Below are 23,394 nucleotides of genomic sequence, written 5' to 3' on the forward strand. Positions count from 1 at the left end.
TAATAGATTTTAAAAAGAACCGGTACATAATTTATTATCAGATATGTTATTTTTCCTAAATGATCTTTCGGAAAATCACCATGCACTTTGATCGATTTCTTCCTCATTTTTGAAATATTTGTAAAAAACTGATAAAGATCACACTTAAATTCTACTTTAAACTTTCTATTTTGCTTTAAAAGGTAAACGAATAAAGCTCCACGTAACGATTTTAATAAGAACTGATAGCGGGAACGCAACAACAGCGACAAGTGAACCAAAGTGAATGAGGTGATTTCAAAATTGAAATTGCCTTGAAATATTTATTTTTTTGTAAAATAAACAATTATAAATTCCTTGCTTAGCATGTATGACTTACACTGATAATGGGAATACAATAACGGCGACGTCAATCTAAGATGGGTGAGATGCAGAGAATGATCTAATTTAAGCGCCGTATGTGTGGACTGCGTGGAGGTTTTCTTTTTTTTCTTTAATCTATGCAGACAGTGACCTTCTGAGCGTCAACTAAGTTAAACTGCATCAAAATCGGAATAGAATTGTAGATTTATATGACTTACACACACACACAAACAAACAAACAGACACTCTTCTTTATGCATACAAATGGTTTAATTTTATAGCTAAATGCCACATGATTTCAATTCCGATTTTAGAAAAAATAAAAGCGACAGAAGCAGAAAATTGCATTTTGAAGCCACAAGAGAAAGGTATTTACAGAAGACACATTTTATTAGTAGTATTATTCAAAGGAGGGAAATATATTTTTTAAAAAAAATTCAAAGGATCTTTTAATTCTTCGAGAGACACGGCTGCATTAAATAATACTTAAATCTCTTTAGCAATCAAATTTTTCATTCCCAGGAAGCAATCGTGGAAACGAGCTCCAAAACATCAAGTGCTAAACTCCGTAGCAAAAGCCATAAATCGATGTAACGGTTCCACTGGGAGGTCATTATAATAACATACGAAGATTCTGAAATTCGATATCCGGATCCCGAAGGCATACGTTCCCTTTTGGAGTGACAATGCTTAACTGTTTGGTAACTGATAATGTGAAAGGTTACTTTTAAAATTCAGGGAAGATGGGTTTGATGATTTTATTCGACCCATTTTGATTGGAAAAAAAAATTCAAAAATACAGCCATCAATTCGTATCGAGTCGCATTTATAGTTCTATATAAATAAAGAAGATAATCCATGTGTTTGTCTTTGATGTAAATCTACAGTTTTATTCCGATCTTGATGAAACTTGGTACACCTGACCTTCAAAACAAGACGAAGATCATTGTTTACATAAGATTTCTCAAATACCACTCCAAGGGGGTGACAGTCATATACATATTTTCCCGCCAGTTTAAAGAATTTTTAATTAAAAACTCAGTGATTTGAAAGCTTTAGTTGCTACTCTGCAAAGCGTATAATATTCACTTTTCAAATTTAACTAGTAAACTTGGTAATGTAGAAGAGTGTTGCCACTCGGCAAAACTCAAAATAGTTGCCTCTCGAATTAAACAATCACAGCGATAAAATAAATGTGTTGCCACTGCCCAGATTAAAATAATTTTTAGGGTGTTATCTTTCAGCAAAGAGTAAGATATTTCATTTTTTCTTTCAAATTCATTCAGTTATCTCTACATATAATAAAAGAAAGAGTCTGTCTGTGTGTGTGTCAGTGTTTCTTCCATTCACGCTGCGCGTAAGCTAATAGACCCACGGCTGCGAAATTGGGTACATAGGTTTATCTAGACAAGAGCCAGTGCATCTCGAAGCGATTTTTTCGAAATTCGAATTTTTTTATTTTATGTTTTGTGACGAAATCGCGTCATTTTGAGACATAATGGGCTATAGGAAAGCGACATTTTACACTACACACTACATTTTCACATCGACATGAAACGTGGGCACTTAGCTATTTTACGAACTTAAAATAAATTTCGTGTTTCAATAAATCGATTAAATACAAATTTATTTAACAATAAGTGAGCTTAACACCTTTTCAACGGGATTTTTTCTAAAAAAGTTTATTTTTAAAAATGTACAGTTTATTTTTATTTATTTATTTATTTTATGTTTTTTTAATTTTATTTTTGGACACATTAAACTTTTATCCTTGCGACTGCTTTAACAAAAGAATTTTGGAAAAATGATAATATTTTGCATTTTTAAAAAACAATTTAAATGAATCTTCGGAGTACACTTCTCACATCTTTAAAAATGTGGTTTTGGCAACAATTTTCCTCGCATCATTTTGAATAGTTTCATTCTTTTAGAAATATGGGTTTGACAACAAATTTTCATCGAATTTCTTATGTCACTGTTTTTAAGAGATTGGCATATTTCATTGTCATTTTTACTTCCTTGTACGAAGTAAAAATGAAGTTTTGTAATCGCGAAAAGTTTCAGGCAGCATATTTAAACGAAATTATCCATTTTGACCACTTTCGAATGCAATTTAACGATGTTTTTGCGTGATATCTGTACGTAAGGACAGAATAAAAGACTCTTTTCCTCCAAAAAAATTATAAAACTGCTTTAAAATGAATTCTGAAGAGAAATTTTCGTGGCGTCTGTACGAACGTACGTACGTATCTCGCATAACTAAAAAACGAGTAGCCTCAGAACGTTGAAAATTTGTATATAGGACTACTATAACATGTAGATGTGCACCTCGTATTTTGGTTGCAATCGGCCCCGCCAAACGTATATAAATATATTTATATATACATCCCCTCTGTTACCCGGCTCAGTGATCTCAGTTTCTTTACTCTTATATGTTTGTAAATTGTACATTTTTTGCTCTAAAAATGATTGAATTATGTTGTTCTTATCTTCCGGTATTTAGGCCTTTAGTAAATTTGTATACAATACATTTAGAATTATCAACAATTTTAAAGTTGTTTAAGTGCCGCTAAGCCTAATAATTTTTTTGATGGCGGCCATCGCTTGTTTACATTAGAAATAGCAGAGTAGTGGATTTGTTGCCAATCTCGAGAAACGTAGCTTCGCAACAACAAAAATAACGCCTTCATTTATTATTGCGAATTAAATCGTGCTTAATCCTTTCTGGAATTTTTTTGAGGAAATAAGTGTTTAAGATTTACTTCGTAGTTTTTAATACAGATATTTTGAGTTTTTATGTATTTTCGCCTTGTCGCGAAGTAAGAACTGAATTAATTGAATGAGAAATACTCAATCGTCTGTGAAAAACTGTTTCTTTTTTGTTTTGTTTGCTTAATTTCTTTTATACATAGTTCTAGCTTTATTATAGTATTTGAATAGACATTTTTATTGACTTTTTTTTGATAAAGTTGTTCTGCAGAGTAAAATTCTGCGCGGAATTTTTTGTTTTTTGAGTTTTTTCATGTTAGGTTTTGCTTATTTCACTGTTTGTAAGATATTAAAAAGTTTTGCATGATTTTTTTTTTTTTTCTTCAATGGAAAGTTGGTTAGGATAATTAATATTTGTATTAAGGGATATAGCTTATTTCATTGTAATTTTTTTCTCTTGAAAATATAAGATAAAATATCATTAATTATACTTTGCTTTTCATAATTTTTTGTTTTCTGTATTCTGTTATGTTATTTATTGCTCATTTCACTGTCTTTAAGATATTGAAAAGTTTTGAGTGATTTTTTTTAGGAAACAAAGTTCTTAACTTCCTTTACACCATTTGAGTTCTTAAGATTTGTAAAGGAAAGTTGGTTAATTTATTTATTAGGATAATTAATATTTGTATTAAGGGATATTGCTTATTTCATTGTAATTTTGTTATAAGTAATAACTTTTTGTTATGAAGTTGTTCTGCAGAGTAAAATTCTAAGCACTTTTTAAATTTAACGTTTGGTGTTCCCTTCAGCCATTTTTCCGGTACATTTAAAAGCCAGACGAAGGCTGGCAGCGAAGCTGCTAGTAAATTAGTAAACTGAGCAATTTAAAAGTAAGAAAGGCAGATTATTTCAATTTTTTAAAATTACTAGCTGGAAGCGTTAAACTACACTAGCTGGATTCATTAAAATCATATTATTATCATTAAAATCACACACACACACACACACACACACACACATATATATATATATATGAAAGATAAAATTATATGAATCAGAATTATAATATAACTAAAAACATTAATTCTTCCTCTCTATTCTAAAATCGTAATAACTTATCTGCATTGCGTCATTCAAATTAATCATGCGATCTTATGTAAGCGTTAATACCAGATGCCTCTTGACGACCAATCACCGAATTGTAAACCAAAACTTTTCTCTTCGCGTGCTTCCATCTTTCATAACTACGCACTTCAGCTTTTGCTCTCTACTGTGCTAAGATGTAATTTCGCTGGCTTGCTTTCTATCTCAACAATATCAAAAATGTAAATCTTCTGTGGAAAGGCACGACTAGAGTGCCAAGTGATTGTGGCCACACATATCAATTGGAAATAAAAATGGAATTAAAACTGCCTCGACTGCCAAGTTCTTTAAATACTACGCAATCAAATTTCTCTTCAGTATGGGTCTAATCACGCATCTACAATGTTCTGTCTTTTCCTTGTGCTTTTATTATGACATATATATATAACGAAGAATTCCATTATTTGTTCCTGTATGGATAATCCATATAAATCTACAGTTTTATTCCGATTTTGATGAAATTTTGCACTGTTGAGATCACTGTCTACATAAGATTTCGAAAAATAACCCTACGGATATCCACAATAGCGGCGTTTATATTAGAACAGTGCACTCATGACAACCTCTTGCCTAGATATCGCCCAATTGCACTTTTACAAAAAGTAAATTTGAATATGACTACGTAGTTTGAATTTTGAAATCATGTCATCTATCTTTGGTTAACATCTCCGTTGTTGTGTTTTCACTGTCAGTTTTCATTAAAATCCTTAGATAGCGCAGTGTTAATGATCTCTTTAGAACAACGGAGAAGAGTTTAGAACCTTTAGAGAAGAAATAGAATGTGCCCTCTCTCAGTTCTTCGCAAATACATAGGAAATGGTTATTTCGAAAAAAGTACTTCTATCAACCAAAATGAAGCGTTTTCATTCTTGCATAAGATCCGAGCAATGCGGGTGCTCCAGCTTGTAGTTAACATAACAAAGAATACATTTATTTATGTATCCCATAAATTTACATAAGAGTGATGTTTGATTAGTTACGAAGAAATACTTGAAAAATAAAGTATTTATTCGTAACTAATTCGTAGTATTTCCTCAATTATTTCTACGAATAAATAGGATTTGAAAGCATTATTTTTTGTTTCCTATGCGTTTAATTAGCATTATAACAACAAGAAATTTTGAGTCAGAAACAATTATTAGAGACTGTAATATTAAAACTGTCTTCAATAACTGTGTTTTACGAAAAGTTGCCATATTTAAAAAAGAAAAAAATTCTTTAAACTAACCACCTAAAACAGTTATTATAAAAATGAAAAAATGTATAACGATTGCATGTTTCTTTAAATGTTAAAAGTGTTTTCAATAACTGAGTTTTACGAAAAGTTCCGATATTTAAAAAAGAAAGAAATCTTAAAGCTATACATTTGAGCTGCTAACTATTATAAAAATGAAAAATATATAATCATAATTATTTTTTTTAGTTTTTTAAATAGTTTATAATGTATTTCTCCCCGCCTTCTTAGCATGCCTTCGTGGTATAGCGGTCAGTACGCTCGACGCGTATTCGAGAGGTCCGTGGTTCGAGTCCCGGCATGGGCATTGCTCATTTTCCATCTCTCCTTCTTAAAAAAAATACCTAATGTCTCTACAAGTTATTAGGAAAATGAAAACATACAATAAATTTAATGTCGTTCTGCAGGTCCAGCTAGTAATATGATAACAACAGAGAATTGAATTTATCACATTTAATCTGTAACTCAATAACAAAGAAAGTTCAATTTGAAATAAGTAAATAAATAAACATCTTAAGCTTCGTAAAATGAACGGTAACACACTGGCGCTTGGAAAATGAAAATATTTTATTTCAGGCAGTTCAACACATTTATATTAAATCACTGAGCTTGTTCATTAAATCTGAAAGATAAAGATCACCCAAATTCATTTCTTTAATTTCCATCAAGGACTTTGACCAGTAGTTACAGATATTTAATAATGAAAGCTTTGTTTTAGAACTTCTTTCGCAATCACTCCCACACCCGCACACGATTATGACTTAGCCACTGCAATATTCTTTTGCATGATTCCTAAATAGGCTTGGCTTAATTATTTCGCATGAATCAGATTTCATATATACAATTCGCAAAAGATGCCTTTCGAAAAAAAATTATTGTTCATTTAGTAAAACGCCTCTCTGCACTTGGCGCCCTGGGCAATCACTCTCTTTGCGCCTTTATAAAGCAGCTACTGAGTTTACATTCTAATATGTTACACAGCTTTAATTGTTAGGCAGTACTTAAACGGAAATAAAATGCTTGAAGTGTAGTATTTGCAATTAAAAATGAAGCTTTTTTGTTTAAAATCTAACGAAGATGTATAGTGCCTTTAAAAAGCGATCATCGCCTGCCTACTTTTGACTCTAAAAAATGCCTTTTCCTTGTATGGCGCTATCCGGGGGCTTCCGCTTCCCACATAGATCGTCTGCCTGATTCCCACGAACGCTTCCCGCCTACTAGTTAACCGCCTTTGTCGAGGTCACTGTCTGTTGAGTGAAGGTCAGTTACATTGGGCAATAAACGGCGGCACGCATCTGGCAAAAGGTCGCGTTCACCTGGATTGGAACGCTGACTTGTGGCACAAATGGTTTTATTCCTTTTTCGTTAACTCCTACGCCCTCATGTCTCTTTGGAAGACGCATTTGAAAAGCGAAAGTTAAATTACGCGCGTGAATGCATTTTTGCTATACAAACATATTTCTTTAAATTTAAATTAGGGTTTCTCAAACTCCCTCATGCATCAGTCTCTTTAAATGAACAGCTTCGTTCGTCGATCCCCTTACATATTTCTCTATAATGTAATAATCACAAATAGAGGTAACTGCACATAAATAATTTAAAGATAATTCGACTAACAATATGAAAAAATGTTTTGAAAAAAAATTAGTTTATTAGCTATATGTTTTATTTTTTTCAATTATTAATTTAAATTTTACAAATAAAAGAGGGTGCAAAATGCACTTCAGGAATTTAAATGAATTTAAATGCGCATAACTAATGAATGCGCTATTGTTTTCAAACGAAACTGCATATGTACTAAGTTGAGATATATACAATGATGGCGGCACCATCTACACGAGATCACCGTTTTTTAATTATGAAAACTTATCATGAAAACAGACGTTTAATAAAAGAAAGACAGAGAAAAATTCGTTAATCTTTGTCTTCCAATAGTATATAGTGTGTATTCAGTTTCAACCCAATAAAATATTCATTACATTTATATTTGTGCTTTCATTTTGTGACAACATTTTAAAGCATTTTATGAAAGATCCTTTATAAACAAGTTTTCAGAAAAAAAAAAAAAAAAAATTAAATTCTAATTGCACAAAAAATTCGATTTTCATGAAGGCGGTGGTTGCGCTTCATATATTAACGCAATACTTTTCTGGACTGTGTCATTTCGATATTAATACATATCATATGACTTTTACATAGAAATGATGACGTAGCTAATTCGGAACTTTAAAGTTCCTGAACCGAAACCCTTCCCTTCTTAATTTCTCATACTGGATAACAGGCCCACCAGCGGCCGAGCGGTAAAGTCGCTGAACACTGGTAGTTCGGTCCGAGGTTCGAATCCCGCGAACGGGCTGGCTGCATGGGCGTTTTCGTGGTTTTCCCCATGTGTAACGTGTATACGAGCCAGTTTCCCTTAGAAAGTCCTCCACGAAGGCATCCCTCCTCTTAGGCAGATAGCCCTCGTGGCTTTGCCATAATCACACACACACACACACATACTGGATAACACATCGACCTGAAAACGCGGCTGCTTGCTGCTTCTTTTACTACGCAAAGTTATCAAAAATGCAATTATTTTGTATCAGACACAATTAGATCACCAAGTAAATTGTCATCACAAATGCAAATCGAAATAAATGTGAACATTTAATCTGCCTCAGATGCCAAGTTTGCTGTTTATCATGGATCACCATCAATGTAATGCATTCTTACACCTAAAAGTTGCTACGCAGTCGCACATTTTAGAAAACAGAGGGGAAATACCGAAATTAAAATGAAGATTTAAAGACTTAAAGGTTATTGCTAATTTAAGTTATGATCTGATTTACATATTTTTATCTTACACACACGCACACATACATACATACATATATATATGCGCACACATACATATATACGAAAATCTCTTACCTCTGGATTTTTAATTTTTTATTTCAATTTTGCATTAAAATCTTTTCATTTTCCTTAACACAAAAATTAAAGACAGAGAGAGATCACATGCACTAAAAATTATTTTCATCTCTCATTTAATCAGCTACTTTTACCTGTTGCCACTTACTTCAATATTAATGAATGCAAAATTTAATGAAAGCTTTCAAAGCCGTGCAAAGGAAGGGAGAGGGAAGAACACAGAATCAGAAAGACATTTAAACTAAAGAATCGTAAATATAAAATGGCTAGAGGAATAAATAGCTAGGCAGATAGGTGGAAGTAATCCAGTCAAAGGAATTCTATGGACTTTTTTTCCATGTTAACAGCTGATACTCGTTTATGCATGAAGAGTAGAAACATTTGAATATTTCTGTCAGTTTTTCCGCGGCTGTCATTTTCACTTCTTTTTTCAGAACCTGAAATTCTTTTAACATTCGGGATTTTCTAGTAAAGCTATTTTTGAAACCTGAGAGCATTTTAAAAAAACGGTGATGAAAATTTAAAGCCAGAAATTCTTTGAAAAATGTGAAGAAGTGCTACCATAGTATCTTGCGAACAAAAAATTGCTCGGGATATTTCTTTAGCATTCCGTCAGCTTAGAACTTTAAAATCTCTTCCATAGCTAAAGATTCAAATATCTGCAGAGTGAACTTATTTGCGGAAAAGATCGATAAAATGCGGTGTACAGAGCTAAAAACATGTCGAAGAATCTTTAAGAAAATTATCATTCCTCTACCGTATTTCCTCGCATATTTTCCTTTTTTTAGGAGGGGGGGGGGAGAAATTTCATCATTCGAAAATCGAGAGGGGAAAAATTATACGAGAGCATTTTCACTTCCGAAGAGCTCGGTTACAGAAATAGCATAACAAACGAAAAGTAGTCATAGATAAACTAATTGCAAGTTTACTATTTCTTTAAAATAAAACCTACAAGCCAACAAAAATGCATAGTAATATATAAAATATATGGTAGTAAATTAGACAGCTTTTTAACATGCTCTGCTGAGTTATCTTGTGAAGGCCAAGGGGTCCCTCACATGAATTAGTCCTTACCGCAGTTCCCAAAAAGGACCTCAGAGCAACGAAGAAAGGAAGCGAAAATAAAAATCTGGATTTTTCGAAAGACCGAACACACAGTAGCAGATGAGCCTACAATGAGCTGGAGCGTAAATAATAGAAGTAAGGTTAAACCATACGTTTGAAATTTCTTAAGTATGAGAACACGTGCCACGTCCGGGTAGAGTAACGAAGAATCTGCACAAAATACCTTTCAAATAATAAATGCAAGGGAAAATAAAATGAGGAAGTGCTAATACAGAAATGCAAATACAAATTCAATACACTGAACAAAAGTAAAAATAAATAAGGGAATGTAATTTACAAAGAAACTAGTTGCCAAAGGAGAAAGCTATATACTGCAGAGGAAAGGTAAAATTATGCAAATCAGATAATCAGATATGTAACTAATAGTGAAAAAATCATGAAACGCATTCTGTCCTAATTAATTACAAAAATAGTTGTACAACATTTCGAAATGTTTTTCTGTATTTTAGAAAACAGGATGGTATATAATTGCGAATTCAATGCGATTTCATTTTTTTTATACCTGATTCCCTTAATTATGCAGAAATGAATTACAGTTTAATTAAAGGAGGTTTAATTAATATAAACAGACGATAAAAGCTTGTTTCTCATGTATATTTAAATTCTTTTTACTTTTTCCCTAAGAAGAAAGCCAACGTAAACAATTCTTTGTTATATTTTTAATAATAATTTAAAACAATTTCACATATACATCCGATTAAAATGTTCTTCGGGTGAATTCTAATTAGGGGGAAAATGCAAAATTTCATTATAATCGTGCCTTTATTAAAAGGAACTGAATAATTGAATTTCTGAAAAAAAAAAAGGATAGCAATATTGGATTTATGAATTAAAACATAAAAATTATTAATTAAATATACATAAATTATATTTGGAATTTCTTTCAGGAAAACAATTATGCAATAAATAATGCATAAAGCGATATAATGTTTTAAATAAAGGTAATATTGGAGGGAATTTGTTTTTGTTGAGTATAAGTACTCAAAACATAAATTAATTTTCGAGTACATTCAAAAGCTAATTATTGCTATATGCAAATACTTTCAACATAGACAAACGTTTTTGAATTAATGAGAAAAGTTCCAGCTTTCCGACGGAGAATTTTTTGAAAATTAACACGATTCTTAAGAAACAAGAGATGAATATGAGTTAATCGCAAAATTGTTTTACTCTTAGTGACTAGAAAATTAATTAGTTACGCTGGATACATGTAAAAAATTATAACTCTAAATCTTTCTATAATTTGATTAGCTAACGTTAAGAGATGCAAATGACAGGTCATCATTAAACAGAGAAACAGTTAACTCCACATGCAACTAGAGTTGGTGAAAGATTTATGAGCTTCAAGGTATTGGTATACGTTTTTGGTTATTGCTTGGAATACGACACTATCGCCCACGTGTGTCAGTACGTCTGTTACTAATATTCAGTAAACGATGCAAGCCTAAAACTTTGAATTTTCAAGCAATTCTATATTTTTTCGTATAAATTTCTCCAAGTTCATTAATAACGAGTTTTGGGAAAGTTAATGAAAAGAGTCAAGCAACGAAGAAAAGTTTTAGGATTACCAAAGAGGCAAAAACGGAATTGTTGGAAAAATGGCATCCGTCTCAGAGAGTTGGCTATTTCATACCGCATGCCGAGTACGATGGTATCTACGGTTGTGAAAAACAAAGAGGCTATTAAATCGGATAACAATTGCGAAGGAACTCAGATCGATTACCAAACAAACATCTGTGACATCAGGACATCTTGAAAAATTTTTTTTGATCTGTGCATAACAGAAAACCTTTCATGTACTGTATTTCATTTACGTACAGCATATATTTCACTCATTGCATTTCTGTTTTAGTATTAAACAGTGTTAAATTAACAGCTATCGGATATTTTTATAAGAACGGATTCATTATTTTTCCTGTATTTCCTATTGAAAATGTTCCTTTGGTATGCGTCCAAGGATCTGGAACAGGTTAATGAGTATACCGAGGTAGCTCTGTAATTTAGAATTTATAGGAACATGAAACATGAAAAATCCGCTATCTCCTCATCAGAATTCGAACTTTGGACCTCTGATGATAATCGGATGTTCTATAAATTACACCACGAAGGTATGCAGCGAGAAACTTCCAAACATTCTCCTCTATACAAAATGCGATTGGGTAGCGGGAAAGCCAGTCGCCAAATCCAGGTGGTGATGAAATATCGTCTACCACATTTTTAGTCGGAGACACTCGTAGAGACTTCAAAATTATTTCCTTAGTAACATTTTCGTAGTAAAAATTAAAAACCAAGAGATTTGATGATCTACCGCGAAAGTATGCTATGGATCTACGTCAGTTATAGCAAGCCTATGCCTCGCGAATCAGGTGACACGCGAACTCATTTTGGGTAACACGCATCACTCACTTCCATAGCCGTCGACGGAAACAAATAATTGCATATTATAAAGCTATTTGTCTCTTGCAACGCAAATCATGACCCCATATGGGGATTGTATCAATTTAAGCTACTGTTTTGCGAATAAAGCCGTCATACCGGTATAGAAGTTAACGACGCCGACTGCCGTACCGATGGATCCGAGTTCGAATCCCAGAGAAGACATGGATTTTTGTAAAGGTATAGCGTCAGCAAGAGGGCACTCAAAATACAAGGGAAGCCGAAAGTCCTCTCGAAAGGTTGTGGTAACGGAAGAGGGGTAGGAGACCTACCCCACCCCCGGCTTAATCTTCTCTAAAATTGGGGTGGAAGCTTAATAGCTATGTTCGGCATTATCGCAATCACGTGTGATACTAAAAGGTGCTAGCCATTTTGCGAATGCTGTCATTTTAATCCGAAATATCCCTTTTGTCGGGTTCATTAAATTTAGTTAATAAATATATTTGCGAAAACACTTTTTCATACAAAATTTTTAATTAAAAATTTGCGTTACGGATATGTTTCAGAACAACAAAGGTTTTGCGTATTTTTCTTCCCATATACTACTCTTTTCCTTACTTATCTATTTCTAGTAAAGGAAACAGAAGTAAATACTGCGGTAAAATTATTTTTCTCTATGATTAGCCCCACGACTATTGACTATTGGAAACCATTTTCATAACAAACAAAGAGAAAATAATAAAAAACAGTACATTGATTTCCTTTGTCATAACAACTGCTGGCAAGTTATGACATATCCCACTTTCCGGAACAGTAGGAATATTGATATGAACAATGATCTATTACAGTGTTATAAACAGTGATCTCAAATTCATATCGCATGCGGACCGAATGTACGATCTGAAAGCAGATAACAGGCTAATTTTATGTATATATATATATATATATGCAGAATATAAAATCTAGCTTTCAAATAATAAATTAATAGCCCTTTGACTCTTGTCTTCATTCTAAAAATAATAGAGCAATCAAGTTTCTAACTAAACGAAAAAGATCCGTCATCTAATTTGTATTGCGCACTTAATCGATGAAGTCTGAACCCAACACCTGTACATTAAACTGCCATATTATCTGAAATGGAATGCGGTATGAAAGCTTAATTTTGCGTCGTAACTCTCCCTCTTCTGTCTTCCCTTCTGCTTCCAGACGCTTGTGTCGCCTGTCTCAGAGTTTACGTTTCTAACCTTCGTCTTTTAAGAAGATGTAATCTGTACAAAATTGGGGAAGTGCATAACGCATACACAGTGATAATGTGCATTATCCAGAAATAAAATTGTTTGTGGAATTTTGGCCATGTCTGCAAGTTTTTTGATGTATGCATCCATCGTTCTAACTACGCAATCAAGCTGTCTTCAAGTTATGATGCAGAGACCCACCGCCAATCCGTTGCAACTTACTTCTACCAAGTCATTTTATTACAATAATAACGCAGTCTTATCACAATAATGCAGCGGTGTTATTACATATATATGTTTACTCATTGTTTTGTACTTTTTTGTAAATTGGAAAGTATTTAAAGTACTTTTAAACTATGTTTGTTGAAATAACTGCCCTTAATTAATGCAGCATTTGGCTTATAATTTTTGGAATGACCAAATTAGTTATATATATATATATATATATATATGTTTAGAAATTAATTAAATAATCAAGATACAATAATAAAATTAAAATTGACGGTTAACAATCTAACACCCGAAATGTTTCGTTATTAAAAGACATTTTTAACTTCGCACAAGGAAGTAAAAAGACAATAGAGTTGCAGATGCTGTAAGAAAAGCTGTTTTTGTATATCTGCAAGTGCCAAGAATGGTTCTGTAAATTTCGAAACGGCGAACGTAGCTAGCGTCGTTGTCAGCTGCTGTGGGTGCTTTGGCGCTATTTTGCAGCGACTCTATATAGTAACCAGTAAGCAAATGGTTTGCCTTTAGGTTGGGTTGCGTGTTATTGCATACTGAACTAAAAACAAATGTATCATAAATCTAAGAGAAGCTCTATTAAGAATATAATAATTGCAATTGACAATTAATACTGAACGGGTGGAAATGGTTACCTAAAGATAAATTATTGTCCCTATTATCTGAGGATCCTAAGTCTCTAGTCGAGACTCTTACAGCGATCCAGTACTTGCTTTGTCTATAAAATTTTGCAGACTAAATTAATCACAGCTTTTTGATTTTTCAGTTATATTTAAAGTTCTAAGATCATTAGCCAGTGTGCCCCTTAAATTCGAGAGAACTTGATTACCGACACAGTGCAGATCGCTAAAATCTCCTCATACTAGCCATGAAATTATGGCCTTATGTAAAATGGGGGCATTACTGAACACGCTATTGCTACTGCAATGTCAGAGCATCTTTAACAGCTCGAGGGCTGAGACTTGTGAGAGAACCGCACATGGGAATTTCGTATCTTTGTGTGGTCTGCCATTGCGGAAGCGCCGCCCAAGAAATTACATTATTGCTCGCCTCAACAATAGCTGTTTTTGGCATGACTGGTATAGCATTCAAACCCACGATTCAGAAAAGTTCACGAGTTCTATCCTCATACCCAGCAGCATCAGTTATAAGTAATATCAGTAAAACTATCTAACTAGGTAGACCAAGCTGTAATTGGTTCACAAAAGAAATTACAAATGGTGTCACGAGACCCGGCAAGTCAAAATTCAATTAGCAGATATAACACCAAGCAAACATCTGCAGCGATATCAATTTTTGTTTTTTGATAATGAAGCATTAAAAGTTGCAATCGAAAAGGAAGCGGTACATAACAATAACAGTTAAAGAGTTAGTTAATTATCATAAACAGTCCATGACCATATAAAGAAATGTGGAATCGCTGTAGGTACATCTATAGTTTGCAGGTGGTTTCCACGGAAACTTATTGACACTAATCAAAGAGAATATTGAGTGAAGTGCTCTTCATGCAGCTGAAAAAAAGTTCTGTTTTATTAAAACGTCTAGTGACTGGATAATGTAAGACTCAAAGTTTGCGAACCATTTAAAATTTTTATATTTATTTTCAGAACTAAATTATATTATTATCAGAAGACAAGAAAATGCTTTTACCTGAAACAGATGATGGCTTCAGTTTTTGATTTCCTGGAAATAAAATAAAATTTATATTACTTTTCTTAAAAGTATCTACTACAGTGTAATACATATATAATGGTTAAATAATCAATTACAATTTTACTGAAACTACATAAACAAACAATCAGTAATTTAATAACATGAAATACTTTCAAGTAGCTATATTTTCCGTTGCGAGACTTAAACACGTAACATTTACAGTGTTTCAGTAGAACTCGCTTAAGAAATGTTTTTCTAGAGGCAGCAAATAAAGGTTTGATTTGGTTTATTTATTTGACTGATTTTCCAAATCACTCGAGGTTATCTGCTTAAGAGAAGGAATGCCTCCATGGAGGATTTTTTAAGGAAACTGGCTCGTATCCATGTTACACGTCGGGAAAACTAAGAAAACTGCCATGCAGGTAGCTTGTTCACCTAGAATCAAATCCAGGTAGAATTACAAATGTTCAGCGACTTTACCGCTCGGAAGCTGCTGGGAAAAAAAAAAAAAAAAAAAAAAAAAAAACTTAATCGGATAAACTTCTTAAATGGGAATATCTTTCTTAAAATTTAATCGCAAAACAGCCTATTAACAAAATAATGCCAAATATTACCAAATTAAAATCTTTGCTAATTGTTTTGGAATTAAATCAACTACCTTTTATTTTTTAAATTTTAATAAGTCATGTCAAATTCATAATTTTAAAGTTTAATTTTTTTTATTTTAAGTAAAATATATTAGAGCTTTGTAAATTTTATTGAAATATATAACGCAGAAACAAGCTTTTTTGTAATTTGCTTAACATCTTTTTCTTGGAATTTGTCATTAATTCAAACTTTTATTCATTAATTAAAAATTTTCATTTTCTAATTTTTCTGAAAGTAATATTTGATATCTCATAAATGGATGATACAATATTATAAAAGGCGGGAGAGGTGCCTCACTTTTTTTTTTCTTGCAAGATTTAAACGACTCGAAAGATTTGAACATAGCGCATCGACTATAAAGCTAGCCGAAGAATAAAACAGGGAGTTGGGATGCAAACTGTTCGTGATAATGTTAAACAAAATCTTCGTCCACCAAAGGAGATTCGAATAAAGGATAAAATAACACTTCGAAAAATGCGTATTGAAATTCGACAGACATTTAAACGTCCTCAGAAACAAAAAAAGCTGATATTTTTTCCATTTTTTTTTTTTTTTTTTTTTTTTTCCTTAAAGAAATAAACACATACGATATGCATGAAAACTAATAGTTTGGAATATCCGTATTCCTCAGGTATCCATGACCTGGTTCCCTGGCGTTAGTCTGGATAATAAAGTGTACATTATAGTTAAATTTTCTGGAAGCAAGAGTCCTCGAAGTTTTGAGTTTGACGAGATGTTGCGAGAAATTATTGTCCGTGTGGTAGCAGCTTTATGTATGTGACCAACGATATGCTGAAGTGAAATTCTACAGGACGAAGATAGTACTGTACCATTTAGAAAAGGCACTTAAGGAGTTTTCCTCTGCTTGGTTTGCATCCTAGCCATAGAAACGACAACTGCGAAAGATGGTCGATTATTTTTCCCCACTTCATTAACTGACCTTGAACTATACTCTCAAATGAAGTGAGGAAAATAAGTGCTATTCGGGGATGGTGACTCGCGTTGTGGTACTAGAGGGACGAACAGACCTTGAAGTGCCTATTTTAAAGTAACAGGTTTTAATCTGAGTCGCTAAAGCTAAATGATGAAGGAAGCTGCAGAATAGGAAAAAACCAAAAATAACAGCATAGGTTGTAAAGTCATTAAGTTTTTCAAAGCAAGAAATATGAAAAATCAGTGATATTCCCGGAGTTTGAACTCCAGCCTGATTACGCCACAAAGGCATGCGGTAAAGAGGACGAAAATACCTTACATTCTTCCCTTTTTAAAGAACATCTAGGGGTCCGAATCGTCAAATACTGTCAGTGAAGAATTATCATGTACTACATTTTAGTTCGGTGGCAACTTCGAGCGTATCAATTTTTTTTCCAGGAGGAGAAGTGAGACTTTCAACAATGCTTTCGCCGGGATTCGAACCACTTACCTCCCGATTATTATCCAGATGTGCTTCCAATTACACCACGGAAACACCGCATAAGAAGCGAGAAACTCCTTACAAAATTGCAATAATCGCAATAATAATTAATGTTCATATACTGTAATCTCGATGATCTGAGCTAATGTCGGGGAAGCAGGTTACAGATAATTGAAAAACGCGGATAATCCTATCTGTCAATTTCCGTGCAAGTTGTCTGCGTTTATTTCTTAAAAATCAGTAATTTCATTTCGTTTGTGAAACGTTTAAATATTTATCGAATTTCACAGGATATTTTTCGAAGTTCTATTTTTTTTTTTTTTTTTTTTAATTTTTAGGAAATAAACACATAATATATGCATGGGAATTCATAGTTTGGAGTATCTGTGACCTGCTTTCCCTGCATTATCCCTGATAATCCGAAAGTATGTTGTACTGCCTTCAAAAATAAGGCATATTTAAATAACAGTGCTTAAAAAATACGGTTTTCGTAACCTCAAAGAAAAAAACATATTTTTCAGAATTCTAATTACAATTTGAGAAAATGGTCTTTTAGTTACAATAATTCTTTTTGTATTACAAGAAATGCGCCTTTGAATCTCTGCGCATCTTAATGCTCAAATATTCCTCTAATATCGGGCTGATACTGATTGGAACCTAGCAAATCCCCCTTTAGCCGTTTCAAGAATAATCGATACGTCAGCTACACGTGGATTCATCTACTACACTCCGAGAGAAATTATAGTTAAGAGGATGGGACTAATATCTGAAGGCAAGCTGGGTAGATTAGATGTACAGACATCTTTAAGTGTAAAATGAAGATTGCTTATTTTATGAGAGGATATTTGAATTAAATTGTGAAATTAAACTAATTACTGTAACGTAACAATGCATTATCTTAAAATACACTTTAATCTTTTTAGTATTTAAAAAGTGGAGCAACTAATATATTTATTGGCTATTATGTTACTTAAATAATCGATTTAATTTAAAATTATAAAAATAATTTAAACGCAAACTCTTTTTCAGTTGCAGATTTAAAGAGTTACGGTTTTAGTGATATAGTAGGTGTTGCTTAATATGATCACGGTTAGTGTTATCATTCGGGTATTGTTATCAAATTTTTGAAGACTCTTCCATTTATGTACCAAAACGTGGAAAATACATCGCTTAGCGTGATCAACAGTGCGGTTAATGTTAATAAAATACAGAGGATGGTTACACATTATACACGATTTCGATAAAGAATTATTTAAAAATAAAAAAGCGTGGCAAGTGCATGACGGAATAATATCAAACTAACCACGTGAAATTTTAAAAAAAATCTGAAAGGTTTCAAATTTTAAATTACGTTTAAAGGGGAATTTTTTTAACATTTTGTGTGTTACCTTTATTTATTAAATATCATGTTCTTCGCTCTTAAGCCATAAAATTCATTTCAATAGCAATATCGCAAAATAATTTTGAAATGAGCATATGTTTAGAATTTCCGATACATAGCCTAGCGCGCTGGAGATAAAAATGTTTTTTCTGTACAACATTTCCATGGCTCGCTTTGAAATCCTTGAGTTTGTTAATAAAAAATTCGTTAAAGTGTTACAAAATATAAAATCGATAATAAACAATTATCAAATTCCAAATTTTGAATTCCAGATGCTCTAATTCGCAGGAGGATTATGTTATTCAATATTGGATGGCTCTAAGTACAGTTGTTTTATCACAGTGCAAGATATATACATACATTTATGCAGATTCTTTATTATTTATTTAATTCTTTAAATATAACACATGGCAATAATATTTGGTGGCAACAATTTAAAAAGTGCAACAACGCTGGTAGGGAATCAACGCAAAATGCCATAACGAAATGAATAGTCTTTCCGGGAAAATTGCGTCTTTGGACTACAAAGTTAAAAAGCAAATGTTTTGGAATAAGAACTTCTGCCAATGGCTTATTTTTTTATATGAGAAATATCGTCTGCTACTTTTAGATTTATTCTTCTTAGCAGAATGCAGAATAAAGAAAGATCGAAAGGCATGTTTCTCACCTATTCTATTCCATAACTCAATAACGTTCTAAAATGCATGGTATTAAAATTTCTACGTGCAAACTACATAACATTATGATTCGAAAAGGAAAAAAACCGTCAGTCATTATTTCGGCATAGAAAGAAGACTGCTAATGAATACCAAAAAAATTAAATACTGTATCCAATGTTTCTAAATTTAAATCGTTGATAGCAACAGAAAATCCGCCGATGCAAAAATCGATTGTAAAGTCTTTAAATATATCTTAGCCAATAATAATAAAAAAAAAACTCAGTGGCGTAACAGCCCGAATGGACCAAGGCCAGCAGTGCCCGAAATCTGCTGTTTTGGCCGTGGACCCCGGGGTAAGTAAGCATATGCCCTGAACAAGTGGTCAGCTTGGTCGCAGGAATCCCGGTGCTTTGTTTCCAAGCGAACTTGGTACTCATTTATCGACCCAAGTGATGGAAATCAAGGGATGAAAGGCTGAGTCTACCTTGCCCAGCCCGGGAATCGAGCCCTGGACGTGTGGTGCTGCTGCGCGATATGCTAGCGACTGCGCCACCGGGCCTCATATCTTAGTAACAATCAATAAAATAACAAACCAATATTTACAACTCAGAAAAAGTAAAAAATGTAATGTTTACCAACTTTTGCGAGGCGAACTTGTAGAAGCCCGTATGAAAACTATTTACCAGGAGATAAAAGTAATACATTGTTGATAAAGCACAGGTTTGCCTAAATGACCGAGAAAAAGGTCTAATTATAGAAAACGAAAAGAAAAATCGTACGAGAAAAGTTTCAGTAAGGGGTTTATGATTGTCGCAGGAATATCTTATAATGGGAAAATAAAAATAAGAAGAGTGCAAAGAAACGTTAAAATCAACTCTACGTACTATCAAGAGAAAGTTTTACGCTCGATTATTTATTTTATTGATAGTCTTTGAGATAAAGAAATTCTCAGTGACTTTCAAAGCGTGAAACTTCATCGTTACAGAGCAACAAGTCATACTTGGAAATATACCTATGCATTCCTTGAAAAAAAATGAAAACTGGTACAGGTATCATATACCTTTTCAAGATATTCTTGCAAAGTCCCCCTGACTTTTCGCCTATGGGCAATTGTGTCTTTGCTCCGTTGAAAAGAGTTCTTTCTACGCGCATACCCACCATGATGGATGAACTCTGGAAAGTAATGGAAGAGGAATTTAAATCAGTATCCCTGGAAATTTTATGAAAAGCCTTCTATCATGGAAATTATGATGCAATTTCATAATTCAGGGGAAAGAAACTAACAGATCGAACACTTAAAAAATATCCTTTATAGTTTAAGCATTAATTAAATGTCCCATAATCGTTCTAAAAATATAACTGTATGACTGTATACTAAATATGTACACTTCCACTGTATTTTAGAATGAACTTTTGAAACTGAAATAATGCCATCGTATAAAAGAATGATTGCTGAATAAGGTCGAAAATGAATAAGATGAAATTGCTGAATAAGGTCGAAATATAGTCTAGAAATTCTCAAATGACAGAAAAATGTCTCCGAGTATGGATTAAGTTTCCTCAAACCTTGATTTCAGGCAAAATTTAAGTTGCAGAGCAGCATGTCAGAAAAGATAATAAAGAACTGTTTTAAACTTGCCAGTCTTTTAATAAATGACGAAATGAAGGAAATTGAACACCTAAAAGCATCTAAAACTAACATAAATTGTGAGGAATTTAACGCCTGAATGGATATTTATGAAAAAACTCAGCTTACACCATCAATGAGAGAAGAAGATATCTACCTATAGCTTTCTGAAACAAATTTCTATAAACATTAGAAACAAGAACTATTCATAAAGGAACTTTTGCGTAAAGCTTCCAGATAATTTACTATTGATGACTTAAAATACTGTCAAAATAATTATTTATATGTAGCTTTCTGAAACAAATTTCTATAAACATTAGAAACAAGAACTATTCATAAAGGAACTTTTGCGTAACGCTTCCAGATAATTTACTATTGATGACTTAAAATACCGTCAAAATAATTAGTTATATGTTTCTAATTAAAATCCATTAACATTTTGAAAGATATATTTGTCACACTTAATATTATCATTTGGATAAGGTTTTAAAAATTGACATGGACATATATAATCGAATTAAGTGGCACCTACTGTTGTAATTTCTGCATCCCGTCCTGCGTTCCATTTTATTTAGAGTATGCGGCAGTTAGGGTGCGTTATGGTTAATCTTTTTTATGTGCTTTATTGTGATATACGAATGTTGCCTGCTTTGGAAAATGAATCCTTTCGTGGAGGAATTTCGAAAGAAAAGTCGCTCGTATTCACGTTATGCCTTGAATGAACCGCTAAAATAATTCAGGCAGCCAGACCATTTATCATGGCTGGAAATCGGATCAAACTGCTAGTGTTCAACGGTTTCATCCACTCTGTCGTAAATAGGGATATATCCAGAGGATGTTTACAAGTATAAAAGCCAAGGAAAAACGTTTCTACAAAGTAAGGAACATGGAAGAAAAGTACCAATTAAGAGAGATCGAATGGGTCAATCAAGATAAATACAATATAGATAAAATAGACAAACCAAAATAAAATCAAGATAGATAAATCAAATTATGTAATCAAGATAAAAAAGTTATATAATCGAGATTGTTAACTCAAGAGTAGGGCAAATAAAGATAAATACAAGATTGATAATGCGGATGAATAAAAATAAAGATAAATAAAGCTAGATAAATCAAGTTATTTAATCAAGATAGAAAACTCAAGATAAAAATAAGATAAATAAAGATTCATGTATAATTTAAACAGATAACTCAAGATAATATTATAATGGATAAGGTATATATGATCAACACAGTTGATTCAAGAGAGAGACAAATCAAAATAAATTAATAAAGACAAAAGAAAATATATCAAAGCAAAAATAAAAAATCTGATGTGTACATCACATGACTTCCTTGTAAGGAATATTAAATTATACGCATTTTTTTCTTGAATTTCATTTAAATTGATTGGATTGAATTAAATCTACTTCGTCGACAGCGCATAAGCCACAATAGAATAAATGCACTGTTTAAAATTCACTATATTTATTTACTATAACGACACTCTGAATGCGCAAAATTTACATCATTTGAAGAATTATCTTATCGTTGCCACATGTTCTATTCAAATACTATAATAAAGCTAGAACGATGTATGAAAGAAATTAAACAAACAAAACAGAAAAGAAACAGTTTTTCACAGACGATTTAGTATTTCTCATTCAATTAATTCAGTTCTCACTTCGCGACAATTCAAAAATAGATAAAAACTCAAAATATCTGTATTATATATTACGAAGTAAATCTTAAACACTTATTTCCTCGAAAAAATTCCAGAAAGGATTAAGCATGATTTAATTCGCAATAATAAATGAAGGCGTTATTTTTGTTGTTGTGAAGCTTTGTCTCTCTAGATTGGCAACAAATCTACAATTCTGTTGTTTCAAATGTAAACAAACATGTCCGCCATGTTATTTAAAACTCAACCGCACTTAAACAGCTTTTAAATTGTTGATGATTGTACAAATATTGCTTCCAGAATTACGAAAGGCATAAAAACCTTAACCGGAAGATAAGAACAACATAATTCAATCATTTTAAAGCAAAAAATGTACAATTTACAAACATATAAGAGTAAAGAAACTGATCACTATGCCGAGTAACAAAGTGGATGTATATAAATATAGTATTTATATACGTTTGGCGCGGCCGATTGCAACCAAAATACGAGGTGCACATCTACATGTTATAGCAGTCCTATATACAAAATTTCAACGTTCTGAGGCAACTCGTTTTCGAGTTATGCGAGATACGTACGTATAATGAAGAGATACAATACGTACAATGAAGATACAATACGTACAATGAAGAGATACGTACGTACATACGTTCGCACAGACGCCACGAAAAATTCTCTTCAGAATTAATTTTAAAGCAGTTTTATAATTTTTTTGGAGGAAACGAGTCTTTTGTTCTGTCCTTACGTACAGATATCACGCAAAAACATCGTTAAATTGCATTCGATAGCGGTCAAAATGAATATTTTCGTTGAAATATGCTGCCTGAAACTTTTCGAGATTACAATACTTCCTTTTTACTTCGTACAAGGAAGTAAAAATTATGTCCATTTTTCAACTACTATAGCTGCATGTTTTGTACTAAAGAGCATATCGAAATTTATACGCATTAAATGTGTCATTGTGAAAGTTATTTAGAACTGCAAATTATTTAAATAAAATTTGACGCATTAAATTACTTTTTTTGAATT

The 23,394-nt window shown here is 32.5% G+C and overlaps 1 protein-coding gene across 1 annotated transcript in view; it reads right to left on the bottom strand.

Annotated features, from left to right (window-relative positions):
- LOC118187171 (uncharacterized) overlaps window positions 1-23,394 on the bottom strand; it is a 732,208-nt gene that overhangs the window by 424,937 nt on the left and 283,877 nt on the right. The window contains exon 2 of the mRNA XM_085815129.1: window positions 14,971-15,003. Coding sequence (XP_085671255.1) covers window positions 14,971-15,003 — 33 coding nt within the window. The remainder of the gene's footprint in view (window positions 1-14,970; window positions 15,004-23,394) is intronic.

The sequence above is a fragment of the Stegodyphus dumicola genome, chromosome 4 (assembly GCF_044657685.1).
Source record: "Stegodyphus dumicola isolate Sdum_Otavi_A_Nest chromosome 4, ASM4465768v1".
NCBI lineage: Eukaryota > Metazoa > Arthropoda > Arachnida > Araneae > Eresidae > Stegodyphus > Stegodyphus dumicola.